At 36.5% G+C, this 18806-nt stretch overlaps 1 protein-coding gene across 1 annotated transcript; it reads right to left on the bottom strand.

Annotated features, from left to right (window-relative positions):
* Positions 1 to 247: 247 nt before the first annotated feature.
* Positions 248 to 18747, bottom strand: LOC114150352 (collagen alpha-2(XI) chain). The gene is made up of 55 exons (XM_028026706.1): positions 18696 to 18747; positions 18447 to 18500; positions 18326 to 18370; positions 18159 to 18212; positions 17947 to 17991; positions 17792 to 17845; positions 17665 to 17709; positions 17530 to 17583; positions 16823 to 16867; positions 16679 to 16732; positions 16546 to 16590; positions 16343 to 16396; positions 16151 to 16258; positions 16024 to 16077; positions 15872 to 15925; positions 15240 to 15284; positions 15104 to 15157; positions 14118 to 14162; positions 13858 to 13911; positions 13701 to 13754; positions 13153 to 13206; positions 12995 to 13048; positions 12624 to 12677; positions 12481 to 12525; positions 12317 to 12361; positions 12037 to 12144; positions 11297 to 11350; positions 11133 to 11186; positions 10279 to 10332; positions 10039 to 10146; positions 9822 to 9875; positions 9627 to 9734; positions 9419 to 9469; positions 7353 to 7406; positions 7166 to 7219; positions 6999 to 7052; positions 6808 to 6915; positions 6567 to 6620; positions 5256 to 5309; positions 5080 to 5133; positions 4930 to 4983; positions 4790 to 4843; positions 4642 to 4695; positions 4511 to 4564; positions 4225 to 4278; positions 4082 to 4135; positions 3939 to 3992; positions 3775 to 3792; positions 3524 to 3586; positions 2675 to 2836; positions 2443 to 2572; positions 2238 to 2344; positions 2060 to 2134; positions 1752 to 1961; positions 248 to 810 (listed from the first exon to the last, which is right to left on the bottom strand). The coding sequence occupies exons 7-55, from the start codon at positions 17692 to 17694 to the stop codon at positions 658 to 660; spliced, it is 3321 nt and encodes a 1106-aa protein (XP_027882507.1). The 5' UTR covers positions 17695 to 17709; positions 17792 to 17845; positions 17947 to 17991; positions 18159 to 18212; positions 18326 to 18370; positions 18447 to 18500; positions 18696 to 18747; the 3' UTR covers positions 248 to 657.
* Positions 18748 to 18806: the final 59 nt, after the last annotated feature.

Genomic DNA, 18806 nt, shown 5'->3' with positions numbered 1-18806 from the left:
CAGCTGCAGAAAATTTCAAATCTTTTCCATGGATGTATGGATGTTGTATGTTTTTGGACAGGAATGAAACACTTAACAGTATTATGGCAATAAAATGAAGTTACAGTATAAGGATGTTATATTTTAATGATAAAAAAAGACTCATTCTTTATTTTTTAAAAACATGAGATTTTAAATATCTTCCCATTGAATTAGACAAAACCCTTTTTAATGCATTCAGATGTAACATGAGGTGGTTTAAAGAAGCTAAAAACAGAATCAGCTTTATTGGACAAGATTGTGTGCACAAACAAGGAACAACTTCCAACAGTGAAATAAACATCAGAAAATAACATTAACTTGTCAAAGTTCAGCATCTACTCTACATTGTTAGCACTTTCAATACATAAAATGTATATCCGGATTAAATATATCAATGTGAATGGAGAAAAATATATATAAAATAACTGTACACTATCAATCAAATATCAAACAATGATGTATTTGAGCAAATAATAGCTTTACATCCAAATAAATATTTACAAAATATACAAAAACAATTGAAACTAAATCATATCTAACTAAATTACCCTCTTGACATATATAGTATGGATTGTATACAATAACTTACATAATTTTATTGACCCATGAGGAATATAATCCTATACATAACACTGCTCACAAGAAGCAGAGAGGTCCCAAAACTACAAAGATCTCAGAGATACTGCTGGGTGTACTGCTCAACTCTATTCCCAAATCTCTGACAGGAAGTAACTCCATATCCCCTCGATGCAACTCTGTGCTACCTCGAACCTTCACCACCATGTGCACCTAGAAAAACAGACAGAAAGGAAAGATGTTGGCTTTCTTCTTAAAACAAACATGTACACAAGGAAAGGTTTTTACAGCATTTTCGGATTGTTTTTTCCATGTTATAATGGTGACTAAAGAAAAAATTATTTAATTTGTCTCAAAACCATTTATTCAAATATATCAAATGTGACCAAAAAGTCACTATAGACATTGTGAACCATTTTTTTAAACTTATGAAAAAACTAATTGTTTCCTTCTGCACACCCATTTACTTTTTGAGACTTGACTGTATTTATAAAATGGCTTCACCCAATTTGATTACAAAATGGAGCTGTCTTGGGGGATGTTATGATTCCAATCTTCATTCATCTCAGTATAATCAATCAGAATTGTAAAGAAGCCCACATTATGACACTAGAAACAATCTGCACAATGATTAAGGAAAGATAATTCACTGCTTATGGTAACAGACTTTTTCTTCACCAGACACAGAAGGACGATTCCTCAGAGAAAATAACCTTTCACCAGTTTTCTTCAGTCCATCCATGTACAGTACTTCAATGTAGGAAGTTCTAGTTTTTTTCCCCCAAAAACTAGAAAGTGGCTTCTTTGCTGGTTTTCTTGTCTTTTTTTCTGTGCATTCACAACTCTCTGCTATCAATTCAAGCTCTGCACTAGTGGTGAACGTTCTGCAGCTCACTTTTCAGAAGGAGATGGTCCAGGCTTTTCTTCACTGCTATTGGATCTCTTGTGTTCAAATGCTTGACAATCCAGAAAACTCATCTTTTATTTACAATATACAGTAACCATCATTTAGTCACATTTAAAGGTATTTTAAATTCATTATTGTAATTCTTTTAAATAGAAGCACCAAGAAATATTGTTTTGTCTGCCTTGACATGCATTCATATAAAGAATGCCTTTTCGACTGCAGCAATTTCAATTTTTTTTTCGCTCACCTCACAGGTTTTCCTGGACACTGCAATGAAGCTTGTGTCGATGATTTTGCCAGAATCCCCCTGCAAGTTTACAATCCACTTGGCTAAATCTGCAGTGGCAGTGGGACTGGACTGGTTTCCTGCACATCTGAGAGTGATGTGCTGGAAAGAAGTGTGACTGTGGAACCTCAAAAACCTCAGCTGTACAATGTCCACAGTAGTATACTCCAACTGTCCAAAAACAGAGAACAAAAGAAATGTAGAGGAAAGAGACAGAAGAAGCAACTATTCATTTGTCCAGATTATTCAAGAAAATTTCTGAGACTTACTCCGTATTTGTTGTATTGAGTAAACCACTGCACCGGCATTCTTGACTTCATGTCTGGTTTCAAACTCATTTTGATCTACGGAAATGACACTCATTTAAATGAATGCAAGGCAAATATTTAAACTTATACATATGTTTCACACACCTTTAATTGGTTAACACTTATTCCTCTGACAAACCTGTGAATGTTGAGGATCTATGCAGGTTGCTCCTCCAGCTGTGAAGTTGCAGAAGACTTTCACTGCATCGCATGCACAGCCTTGATTGGGGTCCATATAAAAATAACCTGGACGCTCAGAATAATTTGAAACAGAAAACCTCATCAGTCCTATAACAGACACATATTGTTGAATTTGATGACTCTAAAGCCCTACAGGTGCTCACCATCTTCCAGATGTGGATGGATAAGTTTCAATTCATAGCAGGTGGTGCCTGGATCATCTTTTGTTCCCAAAGGCAAGCTGGAGGATTCCTCAGCTTGCTCATCTGCAGACAGTGACCTCAACCGGCTCTGCTGCAGAGGAGTCAGTAACCTTCTTACAAATGAAACTACAGTGACTGACAGACAGAAAGATCATTCAACACAGCATCTATATGACAAGAGAGCTTGTGCAACCTTTTGTTCATCTGTTTTTAGTAGATTAGGAGAATCCTGGGAATTTTTCAGTCTGTGCCTTGAACTGGTTCTGGACTTGTGCCTTTGCTCAGTTGGTAGATCAGGTCCTGACTCAGATTGTATTTGTTTATGTCTGAGTCTGCCGGGTAATCCTGGTTGTCCCTGGGAAGAAAATAGGAAAATACAAACTAATTCAGCTGCATTACAATAAGATGTTCCATGATCAGACTTAATTTTCAATCTGCAAAATTATTCATACCCCTTGAACTTTTTCCAGTTTTGTGATTTAGTAACCAAAAACTTCAGCACATTTTATTAGGATTTGGTTTTCGAATACTTCAGCCTAAAGTGAAAAGTGTGGCATGCATCTTTTCTAGAAACGCCTTTATCTGCAAATACAGCTGCAAGGCTTTTAAAGTATATTTATCAGCTTTGAAATCTAGAAATATAAAGTTTGTCATTCTTCTCAGTCAACTTAGAAAACCAGTAAACATCACTCTCTAAGTCTAGCCACAGATTCTCAATTGGATTTATATCTGGACTTTGACTGGGCCATTGTAACTCATTTCGATCTAAACCATTCTTTGTCCTTTGCAACCTCTCAGATTTTCTTTTAAGATTTTGCTGTACTCATCTATGAACTCTTATAAGCTTCTCCACAGCATGATGCTGCTACTACCATGTAGAACTGTGGGAATGGTGTGTTTACTGTGATGATTCAACTATTTTGAGTTGTACACTAACATTTGTGGTTGTAACACCTACATAGGTTTAATGTTCAAAGTGTATGAAGTTTTTTTTTTTTTTTTTTGCCAGGCACGGTGCATATATCAACACAATGTCTCTTACAGGAGGTCCAGGTTTGCCTTCAGCTCCCTTTGGTCCTCTTTTTCCTTGGACTCCCTTGATCCCCTTTAAATATCAGTTTAAGTTAATGGCAATGAAACTATTAACATGTCCAAATGATAACAATATAAGTACATATCCGACCTAAATAACAGAATGCAAACTCTAAAGATAAAACAAACTATTCCTTCACCTTCAATAATGTTTTTTTTTTAAAAGCTGTAAGAATATAAATAAATATTTTAGAAAATCACCTTTTTTCCAAGATGACCCTGTGATAAAGATGGTTAGATAGTGTTATTGTAGAAATGAGATTTAACCCCCCCCCCCCCCCCCCCCCTAAAAACCCCAGTACATTATTTACAATGCATAAAGTCAAAATTTCACTTTTAAATAGTGTAATATGTCAAGAACATACAGTTAATCCAGGAGAGCCTCTCTGCCCTGGTGGACCATAAGCACCCAGGTTTCCCTATAGAAAACAGATATTGATTTTTAATGTTCAACTACTTATTAAAACATTAGAAAACAAACCTAAAAAAAAAGAAGAAAAAAACGTACACGATTTCCTTCTTGACCAGTTTGGCCTTTTAGCCCCTGCAAACCAGGATTCCCCTGAAGACAAAGTTAGAAATTAAGTCTGGATTTTTAAAAAAATCTTATAAAGGATGCACCTAAATTATTTTGCATTAAACTCAAATTACCTTTGGCCCTAGTGGACCAACCGGACCTGGTATCCCAATTTCACCCAAAATACCCTGTAAATATTAATAATAATCTTGTGCATACTTTTATCTGGGTTCACAATGAAAGTCTAGAATCTATTCATGCACAATACACTGTTTTGTAAAAACAGTATTAACGTCACCCTTGTGAGTGTAAGTAGTTTATCTTTTGCAGTGCAGACAATACAGAGGTATATTTGGAAATATTTTAGCCTATTGCTTGTGAGGTGATGATCATGTAAGATCTATATTATATGTCTTCTACCTCAGTGCCAACACTGCCTGTTTCACCCTTTTCTCCTCTCAGCCCAGGGACTCCCTGAATAATAAGTGACCATTAGTGTTAAAGATGCTCAGAAATATCTCTTTATTCTTCTTTAAAAGGAACACGCTTACCTTTGACCCAACTGGTCCAAGTGGTCCATTTGCTCCTTTTAAACCAGTTTTACCCTGAGAATAATAATAAAAAAAAGAATAAAGACAAATATGTTTTTATATTGTTATTGCATTATCAAATTAGTCTGCATATGTATGGATAACATACCTTAAACCCGATAGCTCCAGGGTGTCCTCTAATCCCAGGAGCTCCAGGTTTTCCCTAAAATAAACATAAAACTATTTCTAGTGGGCAGAATCCCCGCCACACTTTTTTTTGTTCCAGATTCAACATTATCAAGGACTTACTGTCTCTCCAAGGCTGCCGGGAGCCCCGGGAGCTCCTCTCAAACCAATAGCCCCCTTTAGAATGAGCAGAAGAGAAGAATAGTGTTTAATCACCTTAATCATCATCTGAAATAGAAATTTGAAAAGTAAAAAGCAAAAACCATTCCTCACCGGATACCCTTCATTTCCGTCAACCCCCAGCAAACCATCCAAGCCATTTAAGCCCTGACATGTAAAAAACAAGCTTTTACATTTGCATGACAAATCATGTAACACTTTAAATGAATTTATGCATGATGTCAGTTTAAAAGATGTGTGTTTGTGTTTTATTCAGTTAAGATACTTGCTGGTTTTCCAGGTGTTCCAGGAGGTCCAGGCCTCCCTTTTTGGCCATCAGATCCCTATAAAGCAATTTTTATACTTATATATTATGGAGCTTAACTCTCTATATCTAATTTGTTAAATCAGGCAGTCAAGTTTATTTGTATAGTACATTTCAGCAACAAGGCAGTTGAAAATGCTTTACATCATAAAAACATAGCAACTGCATAAACACATCACATAGTCTTCAGATAGGTCAAATACAGTAGATGGGTCATTGATTATGAAGAATAATTTACCCTTCATACTCATCAATGATTGATTTGGGGCAAATAATATTTCCTGAAGGTAATAAGATTTTGATGTGTAAACAACATTTAAAAGTCTTATCAATTGTTACATAAGCTTGTCTGTCTTTCACAGATTAGATCTTTAATATAAAAATCACCAGACTGCATCACCGTTATAATGCAACCAAAAACTTTCTGAAAGGCTTAACAGTTTGAGAAATTTGTAAACAAAATTATTTTTTCTTTAAGTCTGACCACAAACCTATATAGACACCTTTCTAAAATCAACTTAAGCAGAGTAATCCTCCCATGAGCTAATAAGGCCAAAGTAATTATTAGTAATCATGGAGTTTCTCTGTTTGGCTTTAGGATTTTTTACAGACCTACAGTATAGTTTCTTTATTGTTTATTTTTGTAAAACATAAATTATTGTACATTTTAGAGACTAGGATGAAACAACGGATTGCCACAGAAACATGCTGCCACCACCTTGTTTCACTATGGAAACATATTTTATTAAGCTAATCTACAGTTTCTGATTTCACCCACACACTTTAAAAGAATAGAGCCTATGTAATTTGTTTCATCAGGTCATAATCTTTAATGTGTGTACTGCACAACAAAAATATTAGGATTTTAAGAGACAAATTATTTCTTTCTGGATTTTATATTTCTGTTTCTGCCTGATTGATGGGGTGCTGCTCATTGATCGTCTCAGTGATATTCTGCCATTTTTCCAAAGAAATGCCACATCTTATAGATTTTAAGTCTTGACATTTTAAATTAAGTCTAATAATTTTACTAAGATTAAAGTAAAATTGGGGGAATTATCCAAAGATCAAAATATTTTAGAATCTCGCAGTTTACTTCAGTTCTGTGTTTTGATAAGTTTTTCATTTTGTAACCAGTAGGATGCAACATAAATGTGTTCACAAGATCATTTTAAAGAAAAAACTGATGTTAATTTTAAGAACGCAGATTTATTTTGACTTCCGGATCAGCTCAACTGGATGAGATCTCGTTTTTCCTCAACAAAATGAAACTCACAGTTTTCCCAGGCGCTCCTTTGGTTCCCTTCCTTCCAGACTGGCCAATTTTTCCCTTTATATATATATAAAAAAACACCACACAAACACATCCTTAAATATCAATCTTCAAACAGGATGAGAAAACCACAGCTGTTATACCAAACAGGTGAAATATAAATATTGATTTGCTAAACTATTTATTGTAATTGTTATATATCTGTTTTATTTTAATTCAGGTTCACAATTGAAACTTGTCTTACTTTTGGTCCCTGAATTCCTTTGGATCCAGGAGAACCAGGAAGACCAGCAGGTCCAGGTCGACCTTTAGATCCTGGAGACCCAACAAATCCTAATTTTCCTACAGTGCCCTGAAAGAGTATTATTGCACAAAAAGTGAGGACACTGTCATGTGGGTTGGGTTTCATGTTCACGGTTAAAAGGAAACAATTACCACTGCGCCATGTTTCCCAGTTTCACCCTTTGCACCTTGTTGGCCTCTTGCTCCCTTGCAAAGACACAATTACAGAATCATTGAACCAGTTTGTCATCATTCAGACCAATCAAATAAACCTGACCAGTCAAATAGTTGCCACAGGGGGAGAAATGATGAAAATTCACCATGTCTCCTTTAATGCCTGGAGGACCAGTTATGCCTTTCTCCCCATGACTGCCCTGAATTAAAGCAAAGGGCAGAGACAGAAACTAACTAATCAGAAAACAGAAGACACATTCACAGAAGTAGGATCGTCATGTTTGTAGATTAACAAGTTCTACAAGATGTATGAGAATAAAAGGTACATTTCACCTTTTGTCCAGGCTTTCCTGCTTTACCCTCTTCTCCTTTTATGCCTGATAAACCCTGAAAACAAACAGTGTTATGTTTCTTCTGTGCTAAGGAACTACAAGTAGATTATTCTATGGATGTAAACATACAAAGTGAAGAAGTTTACTAATCAGCCTGAAATCAGAAAATACAGCTGAAACGAGGCTGTTACTATAAAAAGACATCCCTTTTCCTCTGTTTCACATTAAATCAGATCAAACTTTTTCAGTTTTAGGCAAGAGGATCACCAAATAATTTCTATTTGTTAAATTGCAGAATATGTTTTGTTTATCCTTCCACAAGCTGTTAATTAAACAACAGCTTGCTGGAGTTCAGCCCCAGGGCTCCTGACAGAACTGGTGTTACCGAGTGAGATTTGTATGCAGTCTAGGTCTCATATATGCGCTCAACTGTGCACACAGATTTTCTATGGGACTGAGATCGCAGCTTTGTGACGGCCACACCAAAACTTTGACTATTCTGTCCTTAAGCCACTTTGTGACTGATTTAGCATTATGATTAGGATCATTGTCAACTTTAGCCCAACCTTAAGCTCTCTGGGTCACGTATTGAGATGTTGCTTAAAATATTTCCATACATTATTCTTTTATGATGGCTTCTATTCTGGGAAGTGCACCAGTACACCCTGCAGCAAAACACCCACAAAACATGATGCTGCCACCTTTGTACTTTCACAATTTGTTACAAATGAGTGGCAGACTAAAGTGCATACAAGAGGCTGGCAGCCAAACTCCAAAACACTTACAGGTCAACTCAGGAAACCAAGGCACACTGGAGCCCATATGAGTAGATATAACAATGGCGCAGGTGAAAATATTTATACACCCAGTTGTGCCTTGTCAAGAAGACGAGGCACAACTGGAAGTAATTATGGAGGAAGGAATGCAGTGTTCTGCAAGTGAATATAGAACTCTAAAATACTAATGAAAATTTAAATGCACAAGGAATAAGAACAAACAGAGAAACTAAATACAAGGAAATAAACTAAGGAGGCCAGCTCTGTGCTTAAGAAAAAATATAACAAAGAAATAATCTAAATACATACACAGATGCCAACCCAAACACCATGGAATTATGAAACATACTTCACAGCTGGGATGGTGTTCCTAGGCCTGCATTCTGTTTTTCTTCAAAATTTAAAAATGATTATTATGACATACACTTCAAATCAAGCTTTATCCGACTATATGACTTATTTTTAGAAACTAGGATTTTTCTCTCTGAGTACTTTTGCATCCTTTAGACTGGTTTTTATTTTGCTTAAAGGAGAAATGGATTCTTTCTCCTTGAGGAATCTGACATCTTTATTAAACTCACGATGGCTGAAGATCCCCAATGATGTTTATATTTGGGTGTAATCGTTTGAACCAATTATCAACCAGACCAGCACCTCCATTCTCTTCCTGATATTTTTGCTGAATTGTTTGGATTTTCTCATAATATCACACAAGGAAGCAGTGGGGTTGATGCTTGTCTGACTTTAAAGATGTACCTCTAATAAACTCAAAAGTTATCAATTAACCAATCGGGAGCCTACAAATTCATGACATCTTGTTGGTTTCCCAAATAAAGACATAGTATCTTAGTGTATATAAACAACACAGTATTTGAAGAAAAAGGTTACACCCCTTCTATTATTCTGACATTTACTGACCAGAAATTATTTTGGTGACCCTATGATCAAAACAGAAAAGTTCAGTCTGAATTGACTCCAGGGTCTTACTTCTTTTAAACAGTGTATGTAAATATCTGGCTTCAACTGTTTGTGTTGTTATTTGAGGCAGGTGATGGGAAACATAATATACAGTTTAAAACTAATATTATTTCTGATATTATATTAATTTATAAGTTAATGAGTTAATTTATCTTTTTTCTGTAAATGTTTTGTTACAAATGTCATTATGCCCTAGTAAATCTAAACTATGAGAGTAACTATGCATCATATATTTTAATGGGAGTACAAAATATAGACATTGTCTTATATTGGCAATAAATCAATGATCATAAATAAAATCAATGTTACATACAGACAACGACAGTCCAATTTTCCCAGTGGGACCGGTCCTACCAGGAGGGCCCTAGAATAGAAAGAGACTGCTATTATTCTCTGCTGTTTCACAACCAAACATGCATTTATGCTTTACATTGTGACAGATCATGCTAAATGTAACAGTAGGGTTTGCAATGCCCTCTGTCTCTCTCAGTGTTTCTGACAACATAAATCATCACACTGACAGCCTGTCCCTGGGTCCCCTTCTGCCCTTTGGCCCCTGCTGCTCCAGTTTTGCCTCCAGGTCCAAACTGTCCAGGGATTCCTGATGAACCTCCGGGGCCTGCCTCTCCCTGTGGATGTATCATGTCAGATCTTTATCACTGACTTGATACACATGCAGCATTATTTATAAGGTTATCACACATAAACTGTCCAACCTTTGGACTTGGAAGACCTTGTTGCCCTATGTCTCCTGAAGGACCCCTGTATCCCTGCAAAGGACAACACATGATGGCAAAACTGAACTATATAATTTAAACCTCATGCAATTATCCAGAGCACTGCTCATAACAAATATGTCTGACATTGTGGCCTGAAAACTTTTGTATCCTGTGTCAGGGATGTCAGGAGCAACAAGAGTATCAGTATCTTAACCTGCTTGCCCAGAGGCCCCTTTGGTCCTTGTGGTCCTCGGTTTCCTTTTTCGCCCTCGTCACCCTTTAGTCCATTTGGCCCTGTCGGTCCAGTTGTTCCCCTGTCACCCTAAACAGTTCATAAATTGATTAATTAAAAGAACTTTGTAATGGATTTTCAAATCTCAAAATATTATATCAGCCAAAACTAAATAAATAAATAAATAAAAGTGAATTAAAATTTGCATTCAGGTTTACTCACAGGGAGGCCTTTTTGGCCAGCTGGTCCTCTGGGTCCCATAAGTCCAATATTACCCTAATCACAAAAGTAGTAAGTTGCTGTTATACAACAAGCATCAATATTATTACCTCCCTAAGTAAATACATGCTGTAGTATAATCTAGCTGTGAACAGGTGTGATTGGGTATGCCATTTTACGGTGGTCTGACGTAATCAGGAGGCTGTTTCCACCACCAGTTAAATTCTTACTGTATGGTGCTGCTTTATTATGGAAACAGACAAAAATAACATAAAGAATCGCACCAAAGCGTGTGTGTTTTGGAGAACGACTTTTTTTTTGTTGTTGCCATTTTCTGATTTATGAAGATTGTCAGACATATATCTCATATCATACACTTCAAAATGGCATGCACTTTTTTCTTTCCTGATTTGAGTAAGTGGCTAATTGACATAGACCTGTCTGTCACATTATATTTATACACCAGGAAAAAAAAGGTAATGGATTAATAATTTAAATTTGACTCCAATCAACTTAAACAAGGTATGAAATGTAGAAAATATGAAAAGGATTCAGTTGTGTTAATTTGTAGGAATTTGTTGGGTGAGCATGTGGAGATGATTGTTTTGATAAAAAAACAACAATTTATTCTGTTGCCTGCTGAATAAATTGACTAAAATTAAATGCTGAATTTTTCAATTTTTGTTTTTTCATTTTGGGATTATAGTACTGGAATAAAATCTGGATTCACTTTAAGGTTTTAACAATTAAATCCCAACGGACTGGAGCACATCGAAGATACTCAGATTTTTTGTAGTGGTTAAATTACCAGTACAATAAAAAGAAATCATGTGATCAGCAGAGTTTTATTAATATACCTCCTCACCATCGAGACCAGAAACTCCCTCCTGACCCACAGCTCCTCTGAGTCCCTAAGATACAATGATTACATTACTTTACATTACCCTGCTAGTCTTGTGTACAGGCAATAAAAACAGAAACAGAAAATGTGATAGAGGAGAATTTCTTTGATATTCCTGACCTTGTCACCTTTAAAACCAGATGATCCTATGAGTCCTGGAGGCCCATCTTTACCCTGTGTGGGGAAAATACAATTAATATGGCTTTGCAAAGATCTTGCTTACTGTAACACTATGACTAACTAAGATTTAGTGAAGCAATGACGATTAAAAAAATAAGAAAGTTCTGCTTTTATTCAACCTCTCTCACACTACAGCCTCGAGGCTCTGAGCTGATCTGGTGACTAACCAAGATAAATCGTAGACTTTCAGCAGACTGACATGAAAGACACATGCTGTTTTCTGTTCACGTAAGATGCTGTCAGCAGATATCCTAGGAGACATTCTGTCAGTCAAAGGATTAAAAACATTTAAAGATAATTACTGTTGTGTTATATGATATTTGACTTTTCCCCACAGCCAACATTTCAGCTCCGAACTGAACCAGCTTAGGTCTCAGGTCTGAGACTGAGGCATTCAATCATATGGTGTGATTCTGCAAAGCACAGAGTGATTAAATGATGAAGTTGACCGCTGCATACACTGGTTGTGTTTCTACATCATAGAAACACTCTCTTGCATATTTGAATAGAGCTCAAAGAAAAAAATGAGGTAAGTGTTTTGTTATTTAGTTCTAGTAATATTTTGGTCAACATGGTGTCTGTCAAAGAGACAGCCAGACATTTTGACTGGCAGAAAGAGAAAGAAACTAATGAAACCAAATAAATGAAGTCCAGCAGTAGATAATAAAGATTAAACTCACAGGATAACCAGTTACTCCATCTGGCCCAACTGAACCTTGCAGTCCTGTGCCACCTGAAGGACCTCGTGGTCCTTCCTCACCCCAGCGCCCAATGTTACCCTGGATACCCTGTGAGAAAAAAAACAGAAATTTAACAGAGAGATTGTGGTTTTTAATCATTATGGTAAATGTGATAATTTTGAAAAAAATTGCTTGCACAACCCAAGGATGTGGGTCAGTGATTGATTAGTAGTATTTATTTCATGTATACTATCTAATTAATGAAACTCCAATATCTTACAGGAGGTCCTGTGTATCCTTTTGGTCCAGGAGCGCCAATTTCTCCCTGAGGTATAAAATGTTAATTAATAAAAAAATAAACTCAGAATCTCAAATAGACTTTCAATATTTGTCCTTTGAAAATACTTCAATGTTAAATAGCAGCAATTCAGCTAAATTACTCACTGGATGCCCTTGCTTTCCTCTTGGCCCTTTCTCACCTCTTTTGCCCTTTAAAAATCAAAATCACTTGACATTTAAAATGTACCTTATCTTCTGTGGCTGTAATATGTAATTGAATACTTAAAATATGAGTTCTTAATCCTTACCTTTGATCCCTCATTTCCTGATTGCCCCCTGAGGCCTGGTTTACCTTTAACCCCCTGAAGAAACAAACATATGTACTTTTAAGTATTTCAACTTGATCAATGGCACACACAAATTGTCAAAATAATCTAATTTAGTTATTAGGGACAAGTGCTGCGAATTAGCTGTTGCTATTGCACTATGACGCAAACATGGGACTGCTGTTTTGTTCCGTTTGTCTATGTCGATGTGTCTTTCCCTATCAAATAAGCTTAAAATAGAAAAATAAAATAAATAATTTAGCTAACCAATGAGAGCTCAGATATTTAAAAAAACAATGGCCTCTGCTTTTCATCGTCTATAGATTTCCAATGGTGATGGTGATCAGACGTACTCTGTCTCCAGGTCTTCCTGGTGTCCCCTTCAGTCCTGTGCTGCCAGGTTCTCCCTGGTTATGAAAACAAACACATTTAAACATGATCTGTATTTTGATCTATAATTTCTCATGAAGAAAATAACTTCAGGTAATTCTATTTCCAGTTAAATACTCACACTGTTTCCTACAGGCCCTTGAATGCCAGGAGACCCTAATTTTCCAGAAGATCCCTGTGGAAAACACCAAATCATCAAACAATGATTTCAGTAACAGCTGAGCAGAAGTTTATCACTTGGAAGCCCAGAAAGAGGCCTTTCTCGTTTAAATCTAATAAGTGATATATAAAAAAAGATGTTTGATAATTAATGATGCTAAAACAGCTGTGAGTTTCCAGTTCACTACACGTACATGTTTTAGCGCATTGAGAAAACCTACAATAACACTGGAACAAAATGCAGAGTCTACAGAGAAAGGTTAAGATTTACACCCAATACCTTTTAGCTGGGATGCAGAACTATTAACATCACTCAGCAGTACAGTGTAAATATTCATAGTACAGTCAATTCATGTTTTGAAGTGTCAGCATTTGCTGGTGTTCTGTAATCATTTAGACTATTTTCAGCTAAAAATGTTCCAGCTGAGGAGGAAGCTGGAACATTTCAGCTAACCTTTCAACACATTAACAAGTGTAAAGTAACATTCATGTTGTTGGGAGTGAGCTCACTTTTGGTCCTTGAGGTCCAGCATCCCCAGTGGTTCCGTTTTCACCAGCTGGTCCCTAAAATATAAAAAAGCCATTTAGCAGTTTATTACACAAAAGCCAAGTTCTCAATTTAAAACATAAATTGACTTAAAGGTAAGTCGTTTAATGAATGACTTACTTTTGCTCCAATTTCACCATCCTGCCCTCTGCTGCCTGAATGACCCTGAGAACCCTAAAATGGGATAGGACAGCAACAATAAGCAATCTAACTAACTTTTCTATTTCTCATCTGTATTTAGTGGATGAAACTTGGCTTTTGATAAAAATTGGATCTTCAGGTTACAGTTGTTGCTTCAAAAACTTTGTCAGGATATATTTTCTGTAGGGGCAAAAAGTTTCAAATAAAAAAAATTTTAACACAGTTTTAAATTAAATAACCTTCATCCCTTTTGGTCCTGAAACCCCTGGAACGCCTTCCCATCCCTGCACAAACATGATAACATGACTTTTTAATCATTACATTTGCTGCAAATAGCAAAACATCTGTTAATGAATCTTTTCACATTCAAAAGATTTTCAGTGTGGAAATCTTCATGCTTATGGAAAGCATAGATTATTACGTTTTCCATAATAAACTTTATCACATTTATTAGCATATTTTTGAAAGCCTATTCTATACATATGGGATGCTATTCTTCATGTACCCTAGTTGGTGAATGTTTCTGGATGAAAAAAAATGATCATAAATTCATCAAAATGCACAAAAAATAAAAAAACAATATAAAATCTGCTTCTGTAACCAAGTTGTTTAAGTTGTTTAATTAAAAACTATTTGAATAACCACACTGGAAATTTCTTTACTATAATCTGAAGAAGGATTCCACCTGCACTTTATGCAGATGACTGATGGTATTTGAATATTTGTAATAGTGCACAGATGTGGTAATTGTCAGACCAAGTACATGCTGTACCAGATGACTTTTGTATTTTGTTATATTTTAGAGGAAATATATAAAAAAAATATCTCCTGATTAAATGCAACCTTTAATATTTAGTCTTTAAAGTCTTCCTTAGGATTTTTTAGAAAAACAACAAAAGGAAACATACTTCAACAAAAATGAACTTGATGTTGACAACTGTGATGTGTTATAAGGTTATCTTGGATTTTTGTGCTCTGCTGAATTACTCATCATTCAGCCACAATTTCTACTTTGCGATAACATTTCTTTTACTTATGCAGTTAAAATGGTTAACTTTCCACTTCTTTTCATGCTTTTACATTGCATATTTAAGAGAGGTTTAATAAAAGCAGTTGATTCTTGGAAGTTATATATATAAAAAAGCCAAGAGCAGTTCTTTATCTTTAGGCTGAATATTGCTGTCAGGTGTGAGAACAGTCAAAGAAAATATGGCCACACAGGAACCTTAATACCAGGTTCTCCTTCAGGTCCTCTCTCTCCTGATTTGCCCATCTCTCCCTGCAGGCAGAAAGCACAATCATAGCATCAGATCAGCCATCAGCATTTAAATTAAACAAATCCTTCTCTTACTCCGACTCACAATGGGTCCAGGCAGTCCAGAAAATCCAGCTCGACCGCCTCGGCCCTAAAACACAGCAATAACCATAAGTCGCATGGATGTATTATTCACGCAGTAATCTCACTTTACATCAAAAGGCTCTGGGCTTGAATCAGATTAGATTTTTCTGCGGCTAATGTCTTTATGGGTGGCTCGGTCGGGTCATACAGTTGTCCCCAGTAATGTATGGAAAGAAACCAAGAAATCCCATTTGCAGTCAGCTGAAAGCCATGTAGGGGACAGATACTGCAATCGTTCTGAAAACACAGTGAAACATGGCAGTGGCAGTATCATGCTGTCAGGAGGATTTTCTTTAGCAGTGACTGTTGTAGAATTTTTTATTAAGGAATGGGAATCTGTTTCAATAATAAGAGAAAGATTAATCTTTGTCTTCAAGTTTCTTTAATCGAAGGCAAAAGCTTTCGAAGACCCGTCTCTCTGAGCGCAGTCAGGAGAAGAGCCCTGAACGACACACCACATCATTATATAGCCACAGCAAGGCAAAGACTCACCCAAAGTCTGATCTTATCTCTATTACTCTCTATTAATATTACTATTACATATAAACACTTCCTGAACAAATCATGACAGCTTAGCATACGTCTTTGTTCTACCTTGTCACCTCTTGAACCAGGACTTCCCTGATTGCCACTCTGTCCTTGATCTCCCTTTATTAGAGAACATAGACACAGAAAGAAATAAAGATATTTTTCATGTTCATTTTTCCACTTTAAATGTCCAAATCCAGAGATTTTATTAAATTCACCTTGGATCCTTCTTTTCCCGGCCTCCCTTGCTCTCCCATAATGCCATCAGCTCCCTTAATCAGAGAAAGATTCAACTTTAGTATCAGAAGTGATTCTGGCTTCATTCATCTAATTAATTTCACTCACAGAGGGTCCAGGAAGACCCATCAGTCCTCTTGGTCCTTCCAGTCCTTGTAGCCCTATTGGGCCCTTTCGCCCTTTCACTCCCTGTTTTCCTGGAGGCCCTGGAGGTCCCTGAACACAAACAAAAGTCCAAGAACAGAGTCACTGATCTGGTTGACCGTCTAAGAAGACCTGCCCTGGAAGGGTCAAACTTACAAGGTCTCCATTAAACCCTGTGCTTCCTTTCTCACCTTTCCGGGCTTTGGCACCCTGATTAAAACAAACACAAACATAAAAGTCCACATTTAGATTTTAAGTTTCAAAAATTAATTGTTGCAGTTTTGCAGGAAGGAATTAAACATGCATGTTGGGCCCATTTTAGCTATAGTAAAAAATTAAATGGCTTTATGTAATCTTACAGGATCACCTGAGGGTCCTGGCTTTCCTGATTCTCCAATGTCCCCCTAAAAAGGAAAATAAGACAATATTCTGGCAAGTTCGTGGATAAAGTTAGCACATTTTCACTTCTAAACATTGTCAAAGCTGTCCTACATTCTGTCCAGGAGGTCCAGGTTCACCAATTTCACCCTCATCTCCTTGATCTCCCTGGTAAAATAATAATAATAATAAAAAATCAAAGTGAAAATCAATGACAACATTCATTTTGTTTTCACTTGCTTGTTTAGACATACTTACAGGATCACCTTTAGGTCCTATAGGTCCAATTAGTCCAGGGTTTCCCTTTGAAGAAACAAGTAGAAGTTAGCTTACTATCATCACAGCCTTATTTTCATTTACTGGTATCACTGATAAACATGCAGAAAAGCCTTAAAATATATACATTTATTGCAGTTGAATCGTCTCACTGAAAACCTTTGAGAAATGAAACCTTTAATAAGCGTATAGTGACTTAGGACAATAAAAACGTAGCTGCTTTTAACAAAAATCAATAATCAATGGTCCTACCGTCATAGGTATTTTTGCTGTCAGTACTTGTCAGTAAGTACATTTCACAAACTTTCTAGATCATTTCCATCCATTTCCTCCATTTTGCTCTTATGGTTTCTTGTCTTCAGCTCATCCAACAAGTTTTCAGGAGTTTGATCACATTTATTTTGTAGGGATTATTTCAGGTGCTCTAAAGTGGGATTACTGGTCAATTTGAAATTATGTCCTAATTTGAGTTTTCCCCCTGCTGAAAAAATGCACTAAGATAAAAAATTATATTGAATATTTCTTATGTTTTCAGTGTGAAATCATGTTACTACAATAAAACATGAAATGCTTGTCACAAATTTTCATCAGAGGTGCCAGTACCATTGAGTCAGGATTATATCTTATGCTTAATCAACTACTTGTTTTACGGAAAGATAGTTTCCAATCAAATGTTTGACATGTTGTACCTGAGGGCCCTGCACACCAGGAAACCCCACTGCTCCATCTGGACCAGGCTCTCCCTGAATAAAACCACAGTCTTTTAGCAAATAACATTTCCTTAAACATTAGCCTGAAGAGCATGCATGTTAATGTCCCGCCACCTGTGGTCCAGCTGCTCCCCTGGAGCCCATTTGTCCTTGATGACCCTGAAAGCATAAACAGTTCTTTTGACGACTGTCTTTTTATTTCCATATCAACATCACCTGCTTTAAAACTTGTCTTACTTACAGGAGGCCCCTTAACTCCAGTGAGTCCCACTAATCCTATGGGGCCAATTTTCCCCTGATGAGATAGAATATTCATTTACTGAATCTTACCGAGTTTGCACTACTCAGATGATGGCTGGTGTGTGATGTGGCGAATCGATGCCGTTACTGACTTACAGGTGGACCAGGAGGACCGCTAAAGCCTGGAGCTCCGATTTCTCCCTAAAAAAGCAACAGTGATTGTAATCAAGGTGTAAGTTTACATGTGATTGGATTTTGATAAGTCACTGCATCCTGTGAAAGTTTTTGAAAGACACAAATCATTTACTTTGAGTGATCTTTAGGTACTGTGTCAATAAGACTGATCCAGTCAGCTGTGTGACACTAACCAGAGGTCCTGGTGGTCCTGGGAAACCACGAGGTCCCCTGACTCCAGGTATACCCTGAACATTGAACACAACATATTGTACTTACAGTCAGAGTACAGTCATGGATGTTATTATGCAACGCAAAAGCAAGGAAAGACAAAGTCTGTTCATTTCAAGCTAAAACTTACACTGTAGCCGGGAATCCCATCAAAGCCTTTGGCTCCCTTATTTCCCTGATGTAAACAAGAAATACAAATCAGACGACACGTCCACCTGGTGAAATTTAAAGGGTTGAATATTCAATATGACCTTTGCTCCTTTTCTTCCTCTTTGCCCCTGAGCTCCAGCTTCTCCCTTATAACCCTGGAGGAAGAGAACATTGTGTTAAAATGGAAAGAAAAGAGTAAAATATGAATGGATATGTAAGGAAGAGCTGATATTTTTAAGATGTGCAACACCCAAACATTTATACTTTGATTTTTTGTGTTATATTGAAAACACAATATTACAATTTTGACATTTAATGTCTGTGAGACATGAAGTTCACTGTAATCTTACCCACTCACCCAGCTCCCCTTTGCTTCCCTTCTCTCCATCGTAACCTTTAAGACCCTGTATGAAAAAAAACCAACAACCATACAGAACAATCAAAGTCATAACTAAACAAAC

Source organism: Xiphophorus couchianus, chromosome 9 (assembly GCF_001444195.1).
Source record: "Xiphophorus couchianus chromosome 9, X_couchianus-1.0, whole genome shotgun sequence".
In the NCBI taxonomy this organism is placed as follows: domain Eukaryota; kingdom Metazoa; phylum Chordata; class Actinopteri; order Cyprinodontiformes; family Poeciliidae; genus Xiphophorus; species Xiphophorus couchianus.
This window is presented reverse-complemented; position numbering and strand designations above follow the sequence as displayed.